Source organism: Gobius niger (assembly GCF_951799975.1).
Source record: "Gobius niger genome assembly, chromosome: 11".
Lineage (NCBI taxonomy): Eukaryota > Metazoa > Chordata > Actinopteri > Gobiiformes > Gobiidae > Gobius > Gobius niger.
Window position 1 is genome coordinate 22,546,040 of NC_136862.1, and position 24,833 is coordinate 22,570,872.

A 24,833-nucleotide genomic window follows, 5' to 3' on the forward strand; every position below is an offset into this window, starting at 1 on the left:
TGCATTTTAAAATAACACATATTAGGGGGAGAAAAATAGACTTTTTCCACAATTGGGCAGCCCTAGGTATAACCCTTTCCCCGATACAGCATGTGCTGTGGCCCCAGTAGCAGGACATGGATAGAAACTAAAACGTACAGATTCCTTTAAGCCTTTAAGCCTTTAGACACAGTTCTCCTTTTGTAGTTTGGTTTCCATAGGAACAGTTAAAAAGATTGAAAAAGGTCAAAGTGTAAAATCAAAACGAAAAGGAGTCTGTTTTTTTGTAAGTATTCCTCAAGGTCCTCCAGCAGACAGCCCGGCCCCAATGAGGATCATCTTCTGGCTCTTTCAAAACACAACCCAGAAGAAAATAACTCGAAAACATTTAAATTCAACTGTCTATAGCAGCCAGCTCTCTTCACGCGCAAGTATTTCGTTCTTAGTCAGTTTTCTACCGGAGTGGGCTCTTGAGACACCACTTCTTCTACCTCCTCCACCACCACCCCTTGACTTTGTCCCAGGACGGGAGAAGAAGCAGCCGGTGCAGGGGGCTGACTCAAAATGACCTGCACCACATAGTCCTTGGAGATATTAAGCTGGTCCAGCCGTAGCCTGTCCGTGAGCGGCCGCCCTGAGAAAAACCAGCGCTGGGTGGAGGCCGCGACCCCCTCCTGGTTTTGCAGTCTGCGCTTCATCATTCCCACCGTGTCCGTGGACCGGACGGTCAGCCGCAGGTCCCGCCCCGTAGAGAGTCGCAGTCTCAGCTGGGACTCTCCGCCGCCTGCTACCGGGTCCCCTCCTCCGCCCCCTCCCCCGCCCGGTGTGGAGTTGGGGTCGGCCGCGCTGGAGTCCGGGTCGGATCCATCTGGCTCGTCGGACCGCTCCTCGATCATGTTGACGGGAGGCGACAGGCAGTACACCGGCAGCTGGTACCGGTTCCCCAGCTCATCGTAACACTCAGTCAGAGCTCCTGAGGACAGACGGGGAAATGTCAGAGACGGCTTTGGTCACACTGGTTTATAAACTGCCTCTTCAAAAGATTTCACACTCCACTTTTGGTCTAATTAATGTCGTAAAGCCTCATATGATAAAACACGTTGCTATGGTCAGTTACTACTAGCTCAGTGTAATACTTTTAGTCTGAGTCTCAGTGTTGTGACTCAGGTACAGTCAGTGCACCATACACCTATGTTACTGCCCTAAACTCCTCAGACAGCCTCATTTCATTCATATATAATAAAAAAAAAACTTTAAATATGTTTATTAGTATTCTGCTGTTTGATGTCGATTTGCCATTTCTCTGATCCACGTTATGACAAAGCCCCTGGCCATCTCTAATAATGAATATTCTTTCAAATTTACTTGCCCAGAGCAACTGCAGGTTACTATAACCTTTATTACGAATAGGATACAGTCAGTGTCATTGAAAAGTAGAATATGTACAGCAAGCCACGACATGTACATACAGTATTATACAGATATACAGTGGACTTGATCAGTGTAATGCTTGGGGCTAACTTCAAACATAAATAAATAAAGATAAAACAAAACAAAAAAATTGGTTTGTGTTGCAATACTTTTCTTAATGAAAAAGCTTTAAGTCTAGCCGTTTGGGTTACAGAAACAGAAAAAGAGAACCTCGCATCATCTTTCGTTTTGTCATGAGTTTCAAGAAGAGAAATGAAAGCTTTTGCTGAAGAGCAGGATCAGAGTCAGGATTGAGAGAAAGTCATGGAGTCACGCTGACGTCAGAGGTCACTGATCCAGGTAGAAACCGAATATTGCGGTAGTAGTTGTACGGGGGGGCTTCCCGGGGGGTCCATAGGGGGTTTTGTGACAGGCACCCTTCACTTCACACGATTGCACCATAGGCTAAAGAAAGAAACATGAGGTAGTTTTGTTGAAAAGCTCTGTGGCTTTCACATAATGGAGTTGCATCCAGGTAAGGTCAGTTTTTTCCATCGTTATTTACAGGTAAATACAGTAACCAAATTGAAAGGTCACCAGGACATTTTGAGGTGGTTTATGTCCCATGAGACCAAGTGTAAAACGTCTTTGGCTTCTGCACTCAAGGTTACAGAACTGTGGTCAAACCCTAGTCAATCACATTCATTTCAATGGTGATTGAGTATAGTAATCTTATCTTACTTATTTCTTTTTCATAGATTCAAACTACCGATAGATACAATACACAGGACTTTCAAAATTGAGCGGCATATTTTTCATCCAGCGCGTGACCGGGATCATGCCGTCATGTTTGTGCTGATCTGTGGATACTTATGCAAAGCAGACTTGTACTACTCCTGACCCAAAACCGCAAGGATGCTTTTAGTTACATCAACATTTTCAGAGAAACTCCTGGATTCGCAGAATAATGAGAAAGCATTGTGCTGAAATGTGCCGCGTCAGCGTTTTTACCACCATTCAAAACACACTTCGAAAACAGAGAAGCATTTTTTGTGTTTTCCTAACAATGATCGGAGACAAATACCAGATAATTCAGAAAATGGCACGTCACAACACACCACAGAACATTACTGTTGAAAACTCAGCCAAATATTAGCATTGTTTCACATTTGTTTGTATTTTGTAATCTGCATGAGGGTCACTGCATAAATACAAAAGCATGAGAATGTGAATGGGCAACAGTTGCATGTGAACTTGGAGGAATTTCCTCCCTTTGTGATGCGAGGTTGACACTGTGTCGGACAAAAAAACAAAACAGCAATTTGCCATCAACATCAACATCATAAACATTTTAACAACATTTATATCTATGTGTCCATTTATTCAGCCACACACACACAACACTGCACAATATGGGCTGCACATTTTTGAAACATTTCTAAGAGCGGTCGTGAATAGATTAAGAAAAGGTACTGTATATGAAGAAGACTGAAATAGGAACTGCTAAACTAATACCCAAATCACATGCATTTCTAGAGGTTTAAACTATGGGGTAAGCAGGATTTAAATGAAGACCCCATGGAGACAGGATATGTTTATGAAGGATATTGCACTGTAGGTCTACTGCACACTTTGTACTGTGTTTTCCCTCACTGCAGCAAAGTTCAGATCCTCCTCCGCTACATTCACAAGTATTTGGGCTTCCTCTAGGCCAGGGGTGTCTAAACTTGTTTTCACCGCGGGCTGCATATTGAAGTCTGCAGTATTCGGCATTACGGGCCACAAATGGTGTTGAAACATTCAACTTAGTGCTTGCACAAGACAAGAAGTTGTAACTGTGTCCCACACCTTAATTTAGACCTGGAAGATTAATGCAGCTCAGACTCACAGACAAATGTTACTCTTTGAGGCTATATTTGTGAAAGTACCATCTCTGGGTCCAATTCAACAAGCTTGAGGGCCACCAAAAATTGGTGTCTAGGCCTTCATGGACATCTCCTCTATACATACCTAAACAATTTCAATATGATTTAGTAATAACGGTATCACGCACAAATTTACTAGATCAGGAGTGTCAAACACATTTTGAGTCGAAGGCCGAAATTCAGCTCCCACAGCAGGTCGCGGGCCGCATATAATAGAATTTTTTTTCTTCAATAAATGAATAATAATAAGCTGTGATTTGGTCAAAGTGGTCAAAGCCCCAACTTGACAGTAGCTTCATTAATAACAACGGTTCAAACTTGTATTGCACTACAAGCCTGTGTCACAAGTTCCTCAAAGTACTACATAGTAGTCATTATTCATATACTCCACACTTGGTGGTGGTACGCTGTTATTGAAGCCACAGCCACCCTGGGGCAGACTGTCCATTTACCACGTGGCTGTATAATGAGTTGTTCATATCCTGGGCTCTTATTATGTCAGTGCCCTCTGCTGGATACTTGTGTAAATCTTTATTTAGTTTTTTAATTTAATGCCCCCTAGTGGCTAGAGTGAGCATTCTGGTTATTCTTTAACAATTCATAACTCCGCACAGGAATGGCCTAGAGACACTTTTTTTTACATACTCTGGAATTCATGCTCTACAGACCAGGGTCATTTTTTTCTTGCTCGTAACTGCAGGCTCTATATTGTCCTTGTGAATGACGGCACTTCGGACCCAAATTAACACCTTTCTGAGTGACAGTGCAGGATTGTAGAGGCAGTTGTGGTGAACAGGGTGGACTCATTCTACACATTAGGACATGGCTGGAACATGTAGGGGGAGGAAAATACATAATTTTAACATTTTTTATCTCCGTATAGTCCCTTTAATTAAAATGTAACAATAAAAAGCATGTAATAGGTAACACTTTCCTCGCCCATATCCCACCCGTAATCATTTTTCCAGTGAACTCCACCTCACAGTTAATGGTAATTGCTTCCAACTGTTGAAATGACCTCAGTAAAACACGCACAAGTACAGCAAGAGGGAAATGTGTGCGCACAATCGCCAGCTGCTTTGACATCATTGTTTGTGATCAAATAGGTCTGTGTGGCCATTATACATGTACTTGTTGTTGTTCACGGCCACACACAGTGGTGGACAGTAGGTGGAGTTGTTTTGCTTTCAACGCCCGGTCATGAAGTCAATACAATAAAACAAAAAGCAAAGAAGTGTTTTATGGGTTTATCTCTACACGCGCCAGGTTTTGAAATGATCTTTTTGTGAGTAATTAATTAAGTGTTCTATATTTCAGAAATATACTCAAACACACTGAGTAAAGCCGACTTATAAATGACTTACACTACTGTCCAAAACGTTAAAGTCCACAGTGAATTCCCAGGGTCGACACTGTATTTTACTTGGACAGAGAGCCGTGATATATGGAGAGACAGAACGGATAACATCTCAGGCCCTCCCTGTGCGCCGCAAAACAATTATCCAAATTGGCTTTCTGGCGCTTCTATGTTGATAAATCTGTGCCAGAAATGACCCTGTATATTTTGCATGTCAAATGATGTACACACGATGTGAAGTGGCAGAGGCACAAATGCACCAAACGCAGCCGTTGTTCTGGCTCGGTTAAAGTAGAGCAGGGCGTGATGGCGGGGTGATAAAATGTTAAAAGTTTCCTGTCTGGCTGTGATCTCTGCAGCGCTGTTGAGTGACGCACAAGACTCTGGTTAATCCACAGCTGCAGCGTCTGACCTCAACACAGCAGCAACGACTGCTGTGAGGAAACACAAACTGTCATTTCAAATGGTCGGTTTAAGTTTAAAAATCAAGCTCTGAACTTTTGGTTATGTTTGTTTAGTTCTGTAGTCTTAGTTCATTCATTCATATTTATGTTTTGTTCCTTCAGCAACAAAACCTTACACTGACCAAAAAAAAGACAAAATAGTTGGCGAAATTACACTCAACACCACTATTTGTTTTCATAATACAGGGACCCATATGTCTGTAATTATGAGACATGTACAGTATATTCCCATAAGTCATCACATTAAAGTGTCAGAAAAAGAGTGGCCCATGTTTACACTTCTTTGCACTCACAATCTGGACTGTCATCTTAAATTATCTAGATATTGGAAAAAGTTGTACTACGATTCATAGTGTATATATAAATTGACTTGTAATGTGGGTGATTTTAGTCAGGAAAAGTAGGTGTTTGCTTTGCAGACCAATGTTATCTGTTTTATTTTCTTTCTTCTGAAATATCAGCACAATGGTCAGTAGTTAACACATAGCTGAGGAGCCTTTGTTGTGCTTTTAAAATCGTCTATAGAGATTTTGAATTACTACTTCGTTACCAGGTGGAGCCTCGACTACAGAGAGGAGGGAAGAGGAGAGTTCAGCTTCTTGACAGCCTGGTGGAGGAAGCTAAGTGGATAAAAAAGGGTACTGTATGGTAAGACGTAATAACACTTTAGTAGCACTCCGACGTCCGCGCAGTAATATTTTCACTTTACTTTAGTGGATGTTGAAGTGCTCCTAAGTTATTACGCCTTGCAATATAAGTACCCCCATCCCTATCGACATGTTTAATTTTGTGTGACTATACTTGGATCGTGTAACTATTCATGTAAACGTATTTAAATAGGGGAAATGTGAAAGAGCTGGGTCGCTTCAAACTTCACCCCCATTTGGCCCCATAGAGGAGAGGAGGAAATGCTTCTCTGGTCTTTTTGCGTGACTGAGCGAACGCGTCAAGACCAGACAGTTATGCATCAGCTCGTCTCAGGTAAGAACATATCTCAATATGGAAAAACGGTTACCTGTTCCTTTAAGTCAGCTAGACCTGGACATCTTATCTTGTAATACAATATATACAGTATACTGATAGCAATAGACTGTACGCAAAACATATGCATTTCTTAAGTTGTTTTGGTATTTTCATGCCTCATCTTCATTATTAAAATCTTTTGCAATTTATATCAGCTCTCCACCCTGTACTGTATTTATTACCCTCAAGGTGAACATTATTACATCAAAGCAATTGCTCAACAATGAAAACATCTTTTATCATATCATGTTTTCCTAGTGTTGTGCAGAGGACACCGCCCTGATGTTTGTAATCATCCTAAAATGCCACCACTTCACAGACTTGAGACAGACCCCCTCTCCATGACATTGACATGCTCTTAGCTAAAACAGTCGCCACTTGGTCAATTTTGACCTGCTGAATAGGCATATATCCTACTGGATGTAACACTGTTTTGACGAGTACTTTATAACAGCGCTTCCACTCTGACACGTGGGATGAAGCCATGAATGCCGATTCAGCACAAAACACAAAAAATAGTCTTGAGCTCGAATAGGATACAGTACGGAAAGACTAGAGATGCAGAATACATTTGCAGTGCATAAGGTTTCAGTGATGCCAAATTAGTCATATTCTGAATGGTCAATTGTTCTCAAGGTTTATGCTCATAACTTATTCATCATACACATAATGGTGAGGTGCAGAAGTTCCTTAATGCATTGAGACCATCTCTCTTGTCATTTAAAGGAACGTGTAACTGTGTGAACTGAGGAGAGAAGGTCTGTTCACTCAGAGAAGAAGGAGAGCTTTATTTGTATAGCGCATAGATAGATCGAGCTATATAGAGCTTTATTTGTATAGTCACAAACCACTTTTACATGAGACATAAGCCTAAATAAACCGTAATGTATAAGACTGTGGTTATATTATGCAGTTGTGCAGTTTGCATGTTTGATTTCCCCGACTACTAAAAAAGTACAAGGATTAAACAACGAGGTGCCGTGCATTCTACAGTTTTAATGCACGATGTGGAGTTCCTCCGCGAAGTTCATTAAAACTGTATAATGCCCGCGCGAGATGTTTCATCCACTTACTATATACCATGGTCCCACAAAATGAAATTAATAATTTGGGCCTGTTTGCTTTTTTTAAGTCCTGGGTGGGGGGCTGTTTTACCTGAATCTAGTTCCAGCTTAATTGTTTGTCGTTACCATGGATACAGCTGCAGTGGAGTGATATAGAACGTGATTTAACAGTAGCCGGACTAACTGTGCATTGATACAAAAATAATGTACGCCAGTTTGCATCAGAATTCTCACTGATCATGCTGTGACATGAGTGAATGGTGGTGGTCAGAGGGACCGTTGGCGCTGACGTGTGAAGTCGTGCTTCTGTCAGTCTATCCCAGGGGAAATTGTGGTCTACATACGTAGCTTACCACCACCGTGTGTGGAATGATTGAATAAAATCCCCTGAAGCGCTCTGGGTGTCTTGTGTCAAGTAAAAAAGCGCTACACAAATAAGTTTCCATCCCATTCATGTTGCTCCAGTTATGAATAAGTTTAAAGCATCTACACCTGTGAAGAGAAGCTGAAAAACTTTAAAATGTTAAAGATGGGGTATTATGCTTTTTTCAATCACATAGCACCAGTCTATATCACACTACAATGATGACGAAACCTTCTATTGGTCTGTAAATGCAGTAAATTAAAATAACTGCCTTGTATAAAATTGCTCTCTCAAAATGGCTGTAGTGAATGTCTTGAAATAGGCCTCCGTCTCTTTAAGAACCTCTGAGCCTTTCCGACACGCCCCCTCCACACGCTGTCTGTGGCATCAGTGGGGAGGGGGTTCTGCTGAGGATCAGTGGTTGGTTACTCGGCTGGTGACGAAAGCTCGGAGGCGTCTCCGGGAGGTGGGGGCGTTCCTAGAAGGACTCAGGCAAACCTATCCCAAAAATGGCCGCCATCAGAGTTTTTACAGATTACTCAAAAATACGTGAATGTGCCAAGGCAACACTTCAGGCATGTTTTTAATGAGGGAATGACATAATAACATGATGTAAAGCTTGAAAAAGTCGATTTTGCATAAGACCCCCCCTTTAATGTTTTATCAAATCTAAAACACAAGTGACAAAGCATATGGGGGGATTCCTGGTTTAAGGAGTGAACTGGGACTCACTCATAACCCATTGATTGAAATTGCTGTTTTGCAACAATACAATATCATCATTGCAAAAATGGTAATTAACTGATTATTTGTTTTGAGCAACACTTAAACCTTAACTTTTACGTGTGCATTTCAATCACATTTCTGATGTGCAAAGACATCGCTGGATTGTTTTCAAAAAAAGCTTTTAATATCCGTCCATAAACTGCCACTCTAGAAGCAGCACTTCTTCTCCGCGGATAAGATAGATTCTTTGCCTCAGAGTGTACGGTCATAATGAGAGGAGAGTGACGCGCTTCTACTGAACACAGGACAAACAGGCAGATCATTACTGAGAGGAGACACTACAATTATATCGATTCACACTGTCAAAGCTCCTGAGTGCCTTTTACTGCTCGCCTTTCTCCTCCTCTCCCTCCATTGTGGACACTGTTTTAGAAAATAAGGCAATTTTCCTGTAAGCAGCCAAAATGAAACAGTTGGTTTCAAACTTTTTAGACAAAGTTCAAGGCAGCTAAACGGAGGAAGGATACAAGTAAATACGTATAAGAAGCATGAGGACTAATTTTCTATACCAATACAGTATAGGAGATACACAACTAATTAGGGCTGTATACCTTGGAGAACCTGGCGATACGATACATACCTCGATACACAGGTCACGATTCGATATGTACCTCGATATGGAGCTGTCTCGATACGATTTGATACAATGTGATACGATTCGATACGATTCAGTAAAAATACATGGGCCAGAGCTAATTAGTTAATTCTGAACACATTGACTCAACAGAACTCTGCATTTTTCTTCAATTTATTGAAGACAAAAGTGCATTACAAAAAAGTGCATTTTGCTTAAATGTTTGCAACTTTGAGTGCTCAGATTAATTGTAGACAATTGTAGACATTGTAGACAGATCAATCTGAAAATTACCACAAGTCAACATTTAACTTTCCAAGGTACAGTCTGATCTCAAACAATCACAAAATCTTGGTGATTCAATTCTTTTTTGTGATACAATGTACTGCCATAAAATATTCACTATTAAATCACTCAAAATGCTACATCTTGCTTTACCATTTGGCACAACAATAAATCCACCTCATAACGTAATGGATTTTAAAATCAAAAGGCTAAAACCAGGTTTGTCCTCAAAAAGGCAGGTTGAACACAAACTACTGCAACAATAAATATATAACTCGAGGATACTCTTGGTAATGCTAGCTTTATCCTATGACCTGAGATTTTTGTTCAGAAACAGAAGTTGGTCAACATGGTTTGAGCTTAGTACACTTCTCTGTGCTGTTACAATATCGCCTGCCGTAGAGAAAACCCGCTCCGAGGAGACACTAGTCCCTGGAATGCACAGGTACACTTTGGCAAGGTGTGACATTAGTGGATATTCATTCTGGTGCTCTTTCCACCAACTGAGTGGACTTCCCTCAGCAAGAGACAGGGGTGCTGCCTCCTTGTACCTTGACATCTCTTCTTCTGCCTGGGCCTGTGTGGTTTTGTGTCTCACAGCAGGGCCTGCACTGTAAGTTGAACCAAGCAGATCAGCCAAACAGCACAAGTCCTTTTTCTTCTTGGGTGGTGGGCTGGCAGGAATGTCATCCTTGTCTTCCACATGATTGTGCTCCTCTCCTGGCATCCCTTCAGCCTCTTCCTTTAATGCAAAATACAGATTTGTTATCAATAAACCCATAGTTAATTCTATAATGAGCATATTCAAGAACATAAATTAATTAGCCTTTTATTTAATGCAATGAACTGACAAACCTTTATAAATATATTGTTTTACTAGTATAGTGCTTTACTTGAAGTATATTATAGAAACCATTTTGGGTTTTTTAAGCTCTAACATATTATGAATTTGAAATTATGAACAAAATATTTCATTTTATTACATTTGGTGTATAGGCCTATATGTTTTTTTTAAATGTTTTTTAACCAAGTAATGCTAACACATTATGCTAATGTTATTTATACAGTGAAAGGGCTTACCTGAAATAGTTCTTGAATTCTTCTAGCTTCTGCAGTAATTCTCAAGTATATTTCCTCTCGTTCATCATCAGGTAGGAAGGGCAAAGCTTTGAATCTTGGATCCAGTGCTGAACATACATACATGGTCTCTTTCTGCTGATCCATGTACCTCTTGCTCAAATCTTGGCAAATAGCTGCTTTGATTTCTCTCACTATTTCACTATCTGCTCTGCACTCTTGGAAATCCTGGATGAGCTGAGCATGAAGAGGGGCCACAACAGACAGTGTTGGAGAGCTTTCTTTTGACATTACAAGAGTAGCAATCTTCATGGGCTTCATTGCATCCACAATCTCCTCCGCAGATGTAATGTCCGACTCGCATAGGGTGCAAACCTCTTTCTCGGTTTTTCTCAGCTCGTTGGACAGAAGAGCAGCGGAGACAGCAGGTTGCTGCTCAAGAAAGCGCTCCAGCATATCATGTGCACTATTCCAGCGCGTCACAACGTCATTGATCAGTTTATGTTCAGGTAGCTCGAGCAACTTCTGCTTCTGTCGAAGTACGTGGCTGGCTGTGGTGCTGCGCTTGAAGAAGGTGGATATGCGTCTAACACGCCCCAAAAGACGAGCGACAGCAGGAAGCTTCAGTGCACGCTGCGAGGCCAAGTTTAACGTGTGAGCGAAGCATCTGAAATGTAACATACCAGCAAGCTCCGCTGCAACGCTCATATTTGCGGCGTTGTCAGTGACAATAGCCGGGTCTTTGGATACGAGGTCCCACTCCTCCAGCGCCGCTTTCAGTAACTCCGCAATGTTTGAGCCCGTATGGCTCTCGTGCATGGCTCGTGTTTGTAAAACGTGCGACATCAGTTCCCACTCCTCGTTAACGTAATGGCAAGTTATTGTAACAAACGCTTCCGTGGCTCGCGATGTCCACCCGTCACACGTCAGTGCCACTCGTGAGGCAGAACTCAGGGCCGACTTAACATTGTCTTTGACTTTGTCATACATCCTCGGTACTGCTTTGTCGGTCATGTAGCTGCGGGTAGGGATCACATAGCGAGGATCTAACGTGTTTATCATAAAGCGAAAGCCTGTGTTCTCGACAACACTGTAGGGACATAAACCTTTGCAAATATAATGCACCACAGAATCCGTAATCTTCTGTGCACGGACTGAGTTAGATGGAAGCTTGGATGTTGCGTTGTCCAGAGTAGTTTGCGTGGGGTCCCGTATTTTTTTGGGCTGCGGCGAAGCTAGCTGGTCAGCGTGGTGTCTTTGCAGGTGGGCGCGCAGGTTAGTTGTATTACCGGTGTAGCGTATAGCAGCCTGGCAGTGCTTGCAGATGGCATTTGTTTTATCGATCCCTTGGTTTCCTTCCTTTGCTTTAAAACCAAAATGTGTCCAAACGTCTGCCTTCAAAGACAACGGTGCTTCTAAAATCTTCGACATTTTCCACAAGTATTTTTTTTCTTCTTCTTCTCTTAGCGTCTTTAGACGCGGGCGCCGCTGCGCCCCCTAATGGCTGGGCGGAGTATCGATACTAAGGGCTAGAATATCGATACTGTATCTTTTTTAATTATATCGGTATATATCTAAGAATCGATATTTTGAGTACACCCCTACAACTAATACAACTCTGGTAGTCAATTTACTGTGTGTCACTGACAGAAAACAATACAATGCTGGAACCCTGTGCAACCAGGTAGGGAAACACATGGGCAAATTATCGTTATCGCAATATTAAGTGTGACCTTTATAGTTTGTACGGCAAAACAATACAACAAGTCAGCCGGGCATTGGTCCAAACCGAAACTTACATACATGCCTGACACAATGGACTTCCTGCTTCAGCCCTCAACAGGACACAATACTAACACAACAGGGGCTGCAACTGACACTTCCTGCACACTGCAGATCTGAAAATATCTATAACTGAAGCTGAAGATACTGTTAAGGTTGTCTGAATTGGGGGGCTTTGTTAACGATGTGTATCCAGGATCACTATTTGAGAGAACACTGAAATATGACCTGGATCAGGTGCATTTTGGAACATATTTGTAAAGATGTAAACTTCAGTGTTGGTTGATTTTCTACGTCACAAGCACAATCTCATGAGTATGGGAATTGTGTAGTTTTCAGAGAAAATTATATTTCCTTACTAATGCAGCTATTGTGAAGTACTGGCACTCACAACATCAGGTTGGCAGATGTTAACATTGCCACATTGTGCAACAAGCAATTTTAGTTGGACTGTGCTTTAAATTGCACCACTAATCATAAGCACTTTCAATTGGTTTACACTGCATTTTTGTAGTGTTCTTAAATCAGAATAAATTTGTATTTATTTCTTTGCAGCCATAGAAAAAGCTATTGATGGTGGATGACAACAGCACACGTCCATTCCGGGCACGCTTATCGAAACGTCCACCAAACTACAGTTCCTTTCAATTAAACTCTAAACAAAACACAATGAGAGGTTGATTCATGATGATCATTAGCAAGACTCCATCACTGTCAACAGCTGGGATTTTCTTCTGTGAAACAACAACTTAATGTTGCTTCAAACAGTTTATTTATCATTCTTCATTTCCAATCACTTTTGGACTAAATGTTTAGTGAGTGAGTCAGCAGCAATGTTATTGTGTGAGTCACCAAGATTTTTTTTAATGGCAGATCAGATAATATTGAAGGATGGGTGATGTTTAATTAAAATAAATGTGTGTATCCATTTCTTTAATCAGGAAGCCCCACTAAGATTAAATCTCTTTTTCAGGGTAGTCCTGGCCCCAAGAGAAACCTACGACTCTTTTCTACATTTTTCTGGTTGTCGGGGAAACCTGAGCAGTCAGGAAAACTCCAGGGCACAAGCAAACGCTACTCAGAAAAGCCCCATCTGGTCCAGGAATCAAGACTTTCTTCATTCACACAAACTTCATATAAGACAAGTGTATGTGTTGTTTTCTTCCCGCTCCCGTCTGCTCAAACACAGAATGAATGAGAATAACATTTGTTGTGCATCGATGACGTGACGGTCGGATGAATGTAACATGGCTGTTCAGACTGAAGTCGCATTACATAGAAAAACAACAGACACATATCACTTTGGGAGGACACATACAAGTGGCCTTTGAAAAAATCAGACCTCTGTTGTTCAGACTGTCATAAAAAGATCAGTTACGCTTTACAAAGGCACAACGAAAAACATATTATGGGTCACTTAGGATTCATTCACCTGAGACAAAAACCTGGTCAAACCAGATGAATTTGTGTCAACTTTGTCAACTTGTTCTAATGAGCCATCGGTCACAGCCATTATAGAACTGGTTTCTTTTAGGTCATAGGTCATGTCGTGAACAGCATGTTAGGTGCGCATGGACTTCAGAGAATAAAATCAATTAATTCAACTAATTTTGACCCATTATATGTGCGTTGCCTTTTGCATTCGGAATACATACAAAATATGCATCAGTGGAGCCATTTTCCCATGTCCATTTAGCAGCCTTCAGTAGTGTAGCTCACGATGCTGGTGTGGTCACACAATCTCACGCACATCAACACTCTCGAGCGGTGTGTTGGAGCACTTAGATGTAGGGCAGGAGCCAGTATTTATGTTGTAGTATGTATAATGATATGTTAGTTTTTATAGAAAGATCAAAGAATAAAATGTACAAATGTTGAACTTCAAATATCTAAATGTCAAAGTCCATAATCTGCATATTACATTGGCATTAGAAGGTTTATTCTAATTACATCTATTATACAAAGTAACAGTAAAGTAACAATTTTTTCCTGTTCCTAAACGTACCGTGGGGCAGGGTGATGCTGGCCCCGTCCAGGATGGCCTGAGCCAGCAGGTGGTCGTTGCTCTCGAAGGCACTGGCCGCGGCTCGGAGGGCGTCCCAAATCTCCTTGCGCCCCTCGAACGCCGGCGCCGTATCCCAGAATTCATCTCTCTTACTTCGCAGCTGGCCCTCCGTCATTGGGTAGTCGCTTTTCCATTTGGGCCGCTCGCGTTTTAGGGGCTGGTTTCGCCCTAAAACCACTGAGAGTGACATAATAGACGGGAGGAAGCAAACAAAGCCATAAGTGATCGCACAAATGAAGTCAAAATTATTTATGCAAAATATAAAACAGCACTTACCAGGAAATGAGCAGGAAGTGGTCAGTAGTCACATGGTCCGGACATAACGTGTGGTCGCATATGTGAACAGAGAGAGGGGGAGACAGAGAGAGAATGAAACAGGATATCAGCCATTAACCGAGTGGAAGTGATTCAGTAAAGCTCAAGAGGCGCTTCAAACTAATGTTGTTTTATCCGAACACAGATAAACGGCTTAAGGCTGGAGCTCGGTCTGAGGCAAAATCAATAACAACAACAGAAGGAAGGCCAATCACAAAGGTGTCTCAAACAACCTCAGCCTGTGATGACTCAGGCTTGCCTTAGTTAAGGATATTCATTTAGGTGACTTTTCCTCTCTTTCACTCAGTCTATTATGATGACAGCAACAGTGTTATCATAGACAGTGTAGCAGCGACAGTGTCTTTCCAAATGCCTCATGAAGATCACAGTGGGCCCCGGGAGAACTCCTTCAAATAAGATCCTGGAAACTTTACTTGTTTCTGTGGGGAAAGGTTGAATGGTATAGCAGCAGCTGGTGCAAAATGCAATGACAGAATCAGACAGATATTTAACATGAAGGGAAAGGTGGTCTTTTGCACAAATCAGGTATGAAATGATGACTAGTGACAAGTGACAGACCGCCGATCGTCTCGTCATCTTGGCACCTGCTACTTGCAGGGTGAAAAAAGACATTTACTGAGAGTTTGACAAGGTACAATTGTGCCGACAATAAAACTGAACAGGGCAGTGCGATAAGAGAAAATCTGCAAGATTCACTTACTGTAACTGCCTCGAATATTGCGATGACAAGGACTTTATTAAAAGTACTTTCCATTAAATTTACAACAAATAACATTACATTTATTTGTTTTTTTCACCAATTTGTGTCAATAGTAATACAACTCGAAACTCAAAACAAACTTTGTTTTGCGAATGAGCTCTTAGATGCTCCACAGAACTACTGGCAAAATATTCTGTGGACTGATGGACCCAAAGTTGAATTGTTTGGGTGGAACACACAACGTCATGTGTGGAGGAAAAATGGAACAGCACATCAACATCAAAACCCTGTCCCCACGGTGAAGTATGGTGCAGGAGAACCATGGTGTGGGGCTGTTTTGTTGCCATCAATGGAAAAATTAACTCACAAGTTTATCAAGATATTTTGCAGAAAAACCTGAGACATTCACAACAGTATGTGAATAAATGAGTACACCCTTGTATTAAATAACTGGCTGATCCTTCTTTTGCAGCAACAACTGCTTTTCTGTAGTTGCAGATTAGACGCTCACGACGATCGGGATGAATCTTGGACCATTCATCTTTTCAAAACTGTTGCAGATCAGTGAGATTTCTGGGTTCACGTACTTTTTCCTCCCTCTCCTGTGAATGTTTACATGCTATGTTCATTAAAAATATGATAACATTTGTTTGGGTGATGTTAGTCACAGCATGATTTTGATGAAGATCAGACCACATTTTATGACCAATTTAGGCAGAAATGTTAGAAATTCCAAAGAGTTCACATACATTATCCTCCCACTGTAGATATTGCGTCCACTAATGTAACAATAAAGATAATTCAGCTATAGGGCAACACAATACACCATCGAAATTATCATCATTAGGTGTATTAGGTGCAATTTATTTCTTCATGTATCCCGAATGCACGTAGACTTGTTCTGTCATTTTTCCAGCTCATCCTGCCTGTCTAATCTATAATTTGGCAAACCCACTCCTGTCTACAGCTCTGGTGCAAGCTGAGCTGATTTTACACGTGCCGAGCCCTGTGCGCCGCTCCTCCGTCGCGCGGTGTCAGATCGCAGTCGTGTTTTGACACAGCGGGCGTCCTGTTACTACACTTTACTTTGACATCTGATTATAGGACACGCAGGAAGCACTGGAGGCCTCCGCACAGACACGCCGAAACAGAGGCGACGTTGAGGAAGTGTGTTGAGGTTTTTGTTGGGGTTATACGTTTAACGGATGTGAGATTTTACTTTATGTCTTCTGTTTTTTTTCCTTCCTGATTTAGATGTGGTTATGCACGTAGTTTATGGGACATAATGTAGTACAATTTAGGTCAAATTGACTTCCTTTTAGACTTGGTTTAGATCTTTCTTGAGTGAAAAGTCTGAAAGCCACCAACTGAACTGATTAAGGGCTGGGCGATATATAACAAAAAATTAAATCCTTTTGTCCTCCTCTTGTGTGAAAAACAGAAATTGAAACAGCATACCCCGGCAAGTGAATTGTGCAGCAATCGTAAATTCATCCACGTAGAATATTGTCTGAAAAGTAATCTCGAGGTCACCACTGTAAGTCCTGTGAACCGATCCCTTTTGTAGTAGCTTCCCGTCAACTGACTCAGCCGATTGTCAAATGGGTCAATATCTCCAGCCCTTTCTGCACAGCCACTATACCGTCTGTGTGGGTAGAATTTTGCAATAGAAATCCACATGCAGCTCATCCTGGACTGTCAATGTCAAATGAACTGCAGGAACTGTACTTTATGTTCAACAAATACTATGGACATGATCATGGCCTTTACTGCACAGCTACAATGCCGTCTCTCAATCCATTATGCATAATCCTTGAAACTAGGCCACAGCTTTTGTATCAAAACAAAATATTCTTCCAATGTGTCTGCGTGACTGAGTTCATAAACCTGTGATTGACCCACAAATGGTTCCCAAGCTGTGGTATGAGGTCTTTTGCAGATTTCTTATCTCCTGTTAAAGTCATGTTTTGGTGCTGGGCAATATTGGCAAAAAGATCCATCTGAATATTATTTGAGACTTTCTTGAGAACAAGCATAAATTATGCAGAGCCTCAGAAATGTTGTTTTTAAAGCAGTACTAAGTAACGTGTTTACCTTAATAAATCCTTTTCTTAGTCTCTATTGGGGTAATACAAGTGTTTTGTGTCTTTCATCTCCCCCTGGCGTCTCTGGCCAGAAAGCCACAATTGCAACTTCATGCCTCCGGGTCGCAGGCCCCAATACACACTAATGGAATCACGAAGAAGAAGCTAACGGGCAAAGCTAACTGTGGGCTAGCGCCACTTAAACAGTATTTACAGCCAAGTTTGAGGAAAAAAATTATCTCCATTGTGCAATTGGATGTACAATATCCCTCCCTTTGTCTTTTCTGTCAGTGTAGTATTTACTCTCACGGACAATTAAAGCGTAAAAAACCGCAACATGCTTCGACACCTGCAGTGGCACTAATGGCCTCCAGGGGCATGAGTTACTTAGTTCTGCTTTAAAGCTTTTGGTTGGTTTCTTGTTATTGATATAAAACTCAACTTTGTAACTCTCTGCTGTATATTGCCCAATTGCCCACCTCTATCTGGGGGTTAAATTTGAAGCATTCAGTCGTGTGGGGTTTTCCTATAAGGCATGAGCTGCATGCTCCTGCCTCACAGCAAGAAAGTCTCTAAATTCAAATTGCGGAGTTCACATATTCCTCCCGTGTCAGGTGGGTTTGGTTTTCACCCATCAACCCAAAACATGCACAGAAGAGTTATCCTCCTGCCAGGTGCACCTGCCAAGGACACCCAGTTGCTGAAAATCTGGAGATGGATCGCCAAGCAGTGCAAATGAGGAGTTGGTCAAATGTAAAAAATAAAAAGAAACATCCATATGGTGGCGACGAAACACCTTAATAAATATGAAGCAATCAAAGATCTGCTTTATTTTATTTTTCAGTAATAGCAGTTCCACACACAGTAAATACACTGCCTGTCTAACCGAAAAAGTGCACCTGGATCAAACTAACTGTTATGATCTGGGGTTGCCACACACTGCAAAACTTTCCAGGTTGAGAGCAATTAAACATCCACAAAACTCAAAAGCACTGAATCCTCAGCCGGACACAGACAATGTTATTTAACCAAAGCAGCAGCTCTCTCTGGGGATGTCCCATTAACAATAAAACCTGACGAAAGTATTCAATCATTGCAGATAATTTATATTCATTGCATGAAATATTATGCAGTGTGGTTTTAAATTCACACATGTTTTTGTACGTACTTTCTTTGGAGATGTTTAAATGGCTGTCAAGCCTTCCGAGTAGTGACAATGTTCTTGTTGATGTGGTGATGAGGCAGAGGTCAGGCATATGGACATAACAGGTCTGTCCGACTGATCACAGCTGAGAAAAAACACCATGTCAACAAGAGCGGCGAAGAACTTCTGAGCATGACGAGTAGTTTGCAGGGAAATAAATGTCTATAATTTGTCTGGAAATTTGTCTTTTTCTAAAACCTGCCACTAAAACCTCTCTAATTCTGACATGGTTCGCCCTTGTTGAGACCTGGGTAGTGCTGTCTTAACTTGAACTACCTCCAATTAAGTCCAAGTGGGCTTCAGTTGTTGAGTTGCCTTATATTGCCTTATACCTGGATAAAAAATGTGAGTTAATCAACCATTGTCACACATCAACAGACTTCAACCGACTCTCATCCTCCTCTCAGTTGCAACATTATTTGTCTTTTGCCCGATCTATCGCGTTAAACTTCCTCTGCACCTTCACAGACACACAGCTGAATATTATCTCACCCATGACCTTGGCTCTGTGCTTGCATCACTGTCTCTGTCGCTCTGTAGTGCGCCCACATTAACCCAGATATCTATCCTCTCCACCTCTCGCTTTACATTGTGATGCTCTATTCCGCCACTCAGACTCAAAACAACCGCAGCATGTTTCACCATGCTTTGCACTTCCTTCCTCTGTCATTTAGAAGTTATGACACTGTCATTTTAACAATAGGCCTGCGATTATTTTTGACTTCTTCTATGTCAATGCAAATCAGACTAATAACAAGGAGCTGCCAGTCAAAGGGAACCTAATTATACTTGAAATGTAAAATAGTCCTTCTGCTGGAAGATATGTTGTCATCAAGGTTTATTATTTACAACACAAATTAGGGCTGCAACCAACAAATCGTCGGAAAAACACGTTTTCCTTATCGCAATGAATCAGGTGGTTAACACACTCTGTCCCGACCAAATAAAGAGATGAATTAAGAAGTAACACATAATATATAAGTCTGTCTAATTGTCAGAGGTGATAGGCGACGCTGGAGGGCAAAATTAAACAAACATCTAAGCTTGGCCAAAATGTGACTGAGGAAACTGTTATATCAGGCTGACAAAATGTTTTGCTGATTGATTTATCTGGCAACTATTCTTTTGATCATTTCACTGCAAAGACGTGATGTCGCTTAAGGACATCTTGATAGAGCACACTTGGTGACAATAAAAAAAAACACACACAAAAAACGCTGCATTTACACGTTTCCTTGACTGATAAAACATCAGCGCTCGTCATTTTTTTGGAATCTGTTAAACACTGCTTAAATACTAACTTTGTTGATGAACCAGAGGACCTTATATTGTTGAAACACGAGGCTTAGGCCAACGACTTGATTGACTTGGCAATACTTTTTAAAGTATGACGTACTTAAGTCTTGCTCTACTAAAACAAATGGTTGGTATGCATTTGTAATAAGAACTGACTACACTAACACATTTGTTTATTAACTAAATTCAACTAAACAAAATGTCCAATGTTGAGTTTACTGTAGTTGACTTTTAAACAGGGACTATAATTAATCGCCGAAGTTAGTTTACAATCTGTTTGTGTTCCACAGTAACCAGACTGTACACTCTGCAGTCCAAAGTCTAAATCAAAAGAGCGTGTCATTTCTATAGGATCCTCACTCCCTGGACACAGCCTGATAACATCAACCAAATCCATGATTGCAGAAGAACACCCTACTGTTGTTTTCAAAGGACTTTTTAACAAGTCACAACATGAAAGTACATACGTTAGGTATTCAATCAAAAAAAGATTAAGCCTAGTACTTGCAGTGGTAGGATTTGTAATAGCCTAGTAGTAGTAGTTGTAGAAGTAGTAGTATACAAATAATCCAATATATCTCTTTTCTAATGGACTGCTGATCGTCTCTAAGGCTGGAACACTGCTCTGTCCTCAGAGTCTTCAAGTCCCGACTCTGACAATTTGCTGAATGACTCTCCCACCCTGTGATGTCCACATGAAAAACACCTATGATACATTTTTTTTTAAATTAATAATAATAATGACTTCTTCAAAACACATACACGCATTTATGTTACTTAAGCATAATAAGCAGAGGTAAGTATAGCAGAAATAAAGAGTACAAAGTCATCCAATACTCTTAGTAAAAGTAAAAAAAAAGGACTTGTGCTGATTTAGCCAATGTCATGATGTTTAACAGTATTTTATTACATTATTATAACATTTGCAAACGGTTCCAAGAGATGCAAGGAATGAAACATAGGCTATGAATTCATTTCAGGGCAGCAGATCCACGACTGTACAGGTAAGTCAGAGACCATGACTAATAGAAGACCCGAAAAACTAAATGAAACAAGATTGCAAGCACAAATTAAAGAAAGCATGACTGTTCTGGAAAAAAGACACACACAAAAAAAAAAAACATTGCCAAGAACTTGAACGTTGACAGGAGGGAACGGGAGAGAGGAACCGTAAAAGCCCGTCTTCAAGTAAACTGTGCACAATGCAAGCTCGTGTCGTTCATGTTTTTTTGCACCGGGGCCCACTGTAATCACCAAACGCCACTGCGCGTCTGTGACCCACATATTTGTTATGCAGAAGAGCTAGCAGGCTAACTGGGCTACTACGCTTTAGCCACAGCTAGCACCGTCAAAGAACAAAGGGTGGCAGCGGCGATCACTTAATAATAGCTGTACTTTATAAAGTGGCGAGCAGACGCGCCATCGGGGCCCGCAGCGGGGACGAGGCACGGGGGGGAGTGTTGTCGTGTCTGCCCCCTCGGCTCGGATTTAAAGCACCGGAGCGATCGCCAGCCTAGGACCCCTCCAGCAGCAGCAGCAGCAGCAGCCAGGACACAACATGCTTTTAATCCCCAAAGAGAGCCCACTTAAACAGACACCTTCTCAGCCGCCGAAAGCTGAGGATAAGCTGTCTGCAAGAAGTTACCTCCAGTGCCGTCCGAGTTCTCGTTGAGGCTGCCCGAAGAGTCGTGATGGCTCCCGACGCAACCACCCATGGATGTTTTGGCGGAGCAGCCCGGGCGTTGTGGTAGCTCACCCTAGCTACATCTACAACTAGCCCCTCTCCCTTCTTTTTTGCCTCCTGTGTACTCCCCCCTCCCCTTCCCTCCTGCTTCCTCGCTTCCTCCACCTCTTTGCGTCTTCTTCCCAGCGTGCGTCCGCGCGTCCTCCTCGCTGATGCTGTCCGGCAGGAGTCAGCAGCATTTGGGTCGTCGCTGCTGCGGGTTGGTGTCCCGTGCGTTGAGTTGAAGGGGGGGTGGGTGTGTGACGTGGGGGAAGGGGGTGAGAGGAAGTCAAGCACAAGGTGACCCATAAAGTGTCAAAGACCCCCCAAAAAAAACAATAACAAAGCAAGACGATGAGTGCAGATGCTGTGATGAAGTGGTCACATTTCATTTGATAAAGTTGTCAGAATATCTTGTGTTCCCTTATCAGAGCGCGGATAGTGTTTTACAGCACAGAGGAGATGCCTGCCAGGTCAAGTGCTTTGTGACTTTAAACAATCTTTGAAAAGTTGCAGACCAAAATGTTACACATAGGTTCTGATTAAGCCTCCAGGAGGGTGCATTTTTAAAGTGACTGAGGGCTGTGAAGCTTTGAGTCAAAACTATCTCACATTGTAGCACGAGGTGTGTCTTATTCAATCTATGCTGTGCCTTGTTAAGGTATACAGCTGAGAGCTTATACATTACTGTGTATGCCTGTAAGTCCAAGGACTCGCTGATTGTCAGGCCTCTATATTCTTTCCACCTCAGTCTCCCTCATGCACAGACTTCTGTGACATCATGGTCGGTCTCAATGCTTTCAAATGCTCAACTGCCAAATGACCTTAAGTCGTTTATTTCCTCTTTAAGTGCATTCATTATCTGCTCCAGCTTATTGTTAACATGTAAACGAGATGCAATCGGTCCTGCCTGAGCTTTACTGTCTCCACTGCCAAGACACGCCCTGTCTATACAGTCCTTTGAGCTAACTGCAGTTATGTGACATATATCTCTGAATCATTTGCATATGTGACAATTGTACTTAATAGCAGACCCTCATATTCACTTAGGGCTTTGTTAGAGCGTTAACAGAGCCCCATATGAAACAATGGACAGATGGTGAACGAGCGTCAGCTTTTAAATGTGTCCGTGGAGGGAACTTTCTTGTGGATCAGTCTTTTGGTGTTTCTGCTGGAAACATGTTTGTGCCACTCTCGGAACAAAACCCATTAATATTTGTTTTTTTATTCATAAAGTCTTAAAAGGCTTTGGCCTTTAAATTTTCATTCACGAGTTTCTGCACTTTGTAGCTTGTGGTGCTGAGGAGGAGAGATAAGAGGAATAGTAAAACATGCACATTTGCAGCGCCTCAAAGAATGAAAGGATCAAAGCACTGCTAAGAAATGCTGCTTGTTATCAATGGACAATACAATGAGGAGACATTATTGTGCATCACTTAAAGAATAGCCTTGATGATGATTTTACATTTAGCACATTGTGGACAAGTCTGTTTATTTATGGTTTGCTTTGTTCTTGCAGGAAAGAAACAAAGCTGGAAACATATGATTAATGTAACTGATTTCTCGCATTTGTAATATCCATAGACCCCGTCTGTTTCAGCAGTTTTAATCCTGACACTGATGCATACTGCCGTTGTACTCATGGGCAAGACACTTCACCCTCCTTCTATGAATACAATGATTTGTTGGTGGTCTGGGGTGTTTTTATATGAAAATAAGGTATTTTATTAATGGGTAAAATAGCCTAAAGTGGCTACATAACCTGAACTTCAGAGTTGGGCTTATTGTTTTAACATATAGATATTGTTATTAGATATTAGATATAGATATTATTACAGGGGGGTGTTTGTGTCCTGTATATAGTTTTACTTCTACATTGCTTCTACTTTGACCTTAGTGGATAAAAATCTGTAGCTCATTGACATCATAGATGGACTTGACAAGGTTAGAGCCTCTTCTCACGATGGCTTATACTCTTGGGATTCTATACATAGTGTTGTTTTCCCATTGAAACACATTAAGCTGTGAAATATTTACACTGACCTACAAGAATAGACTGTTCCATGGACACAGAGGTGCAGGGATGTGTCACAGTGACCTCTAGTGAACCTGAAATACACAGGACTACACGTGCCCTTTTCCAAAACAACTCTCCATTTAACCTCTTACCACCTGCCTAAAGCGAATACATTCTGTCCTCTTTGGCTATTATGGAGGCCTGTGTAACACCTCATTTGAAAGCTAAGACCCACAAAACTGATCTTTTTCCTTGCGTTGTTGCTGTGTTGTGTCACCTTTTTTATGTTTTGTTTTTTTTGGTCACATTTTTGTTGAGTTTTTGTCAAATTTTTGTTAAATTTTTGTCACTTTTTGGTTGAGTTTTTGTCACATTTTTGTTAAATTTTGGTCACTTTTTGGTTGAGTTTTTGTCACATTTTTGTTAAATTTTTGTCACATTTTTGTTGAGCTTCTGTCACTTTTTTGTTGAGCTTTTGTCACTTTTTTGTTGCGTTTACATACTTGTTTTTGTCTCATTTTTTGTGGCTGTTTTGGTGCTTTTTTCCCAAGAAGCTTTTTGATTAGGGTAAAGCCAAACTGGGAAAAATGGCATCCGTTCAGGTGGGAGTTAAGAGGTTAAAAGGCCCTGCATCTGATTTCATCATTTAAACACAATAAAAGTGACAGCGAGTAAAGGATGAACTGTTAGTCTGAACTCGTAACAAATTACATCCTCGTTTTTTCCATATATGTGTTTGTAAGCTCTTTATTATGCCTTTAATATGAGTGTTTGCACTAAACCGCTGCACCACATGAGAATTAAGGCTTGATCACAAACTTGACTGCGATTGATTTTATTTTAACCAACCTTACCTGACCATATTCTCTTCTCATTTGCAAATCTTCAAATGGTATTTTTTAAATCCTTCGACCTATTGTTTAGAAAGGAACTGGCTGAACCAAAGTGATGGCCTACAAGAAAAGGTCAAGCTCGATAGAAATATTTCAACATCCCACCTTAGTGAGCATTGTAATTACTGCTGTGAAATCATACCCTAATAAAAGCTCAAGTCACACTTCATTTTGTAATGCTGCGCTCTATGCTTTTACATCCATTGCCCAGGAGAGGGTGCTGCAGAGTTTTGAAAGAGTAAGAAGCACATTTATTACTGTTTTATTACCTTTAAAAAAAAAAAAATCTTTTGGTCTATATGTTTCTCTCTGACTGTAGTGCTTTGCTTGAAGTTTTGAATGTGGATTTTAGTAGCTTTGATCTTAAGAACCCCTGCACTGTGTCACAATTGAAAAGAAAATTCCCGATCAAATCTCACAAATTG

General features: G+C 41.3%; 1 protein-coding gene across 2 annotated transcripts; it reads right to left on the minus strand.

The window, feature by feature from the left end:
- Position 1: 1 nt before the first annotated feature.
- ubtd2 (ubiquitin domain containing 2) lies at positions 2-21,733 on the minus strand. 2 transcript variants are annotated; one of them, XM_079565756.1, is made up of 3 exons: positions 21,421-21,733; positions 14,096-14,323; positions 2-952 (listed from the first exon to the last, which is right to left on the minus strand). In XM_079565756.1, exons 1-3 carry the CDS (start codon positions 21,488-21,490, stop codon positions 426-428), a joined length of 825 nt encoding a protein of 274 aa, XP_079421882.1. In that variant the 5' UTR covers positions 21,491-21,733; the 3' UTR covers positions 2-425. The 2 variants fall into 2 exon arrangements, with proteins under 2 accessions (XP_079421882.1, XP_079421883.1); XM_079565757.1 differs by lacking the exon at positions 21,421-21,733 and adding an exon at positions 14,432-14,589 and having other exon boundaries at positions 14,096-14,332.
- Between the last annotated feature and the right edge of the window lie 3,100 nt (positions 21,734-24,833).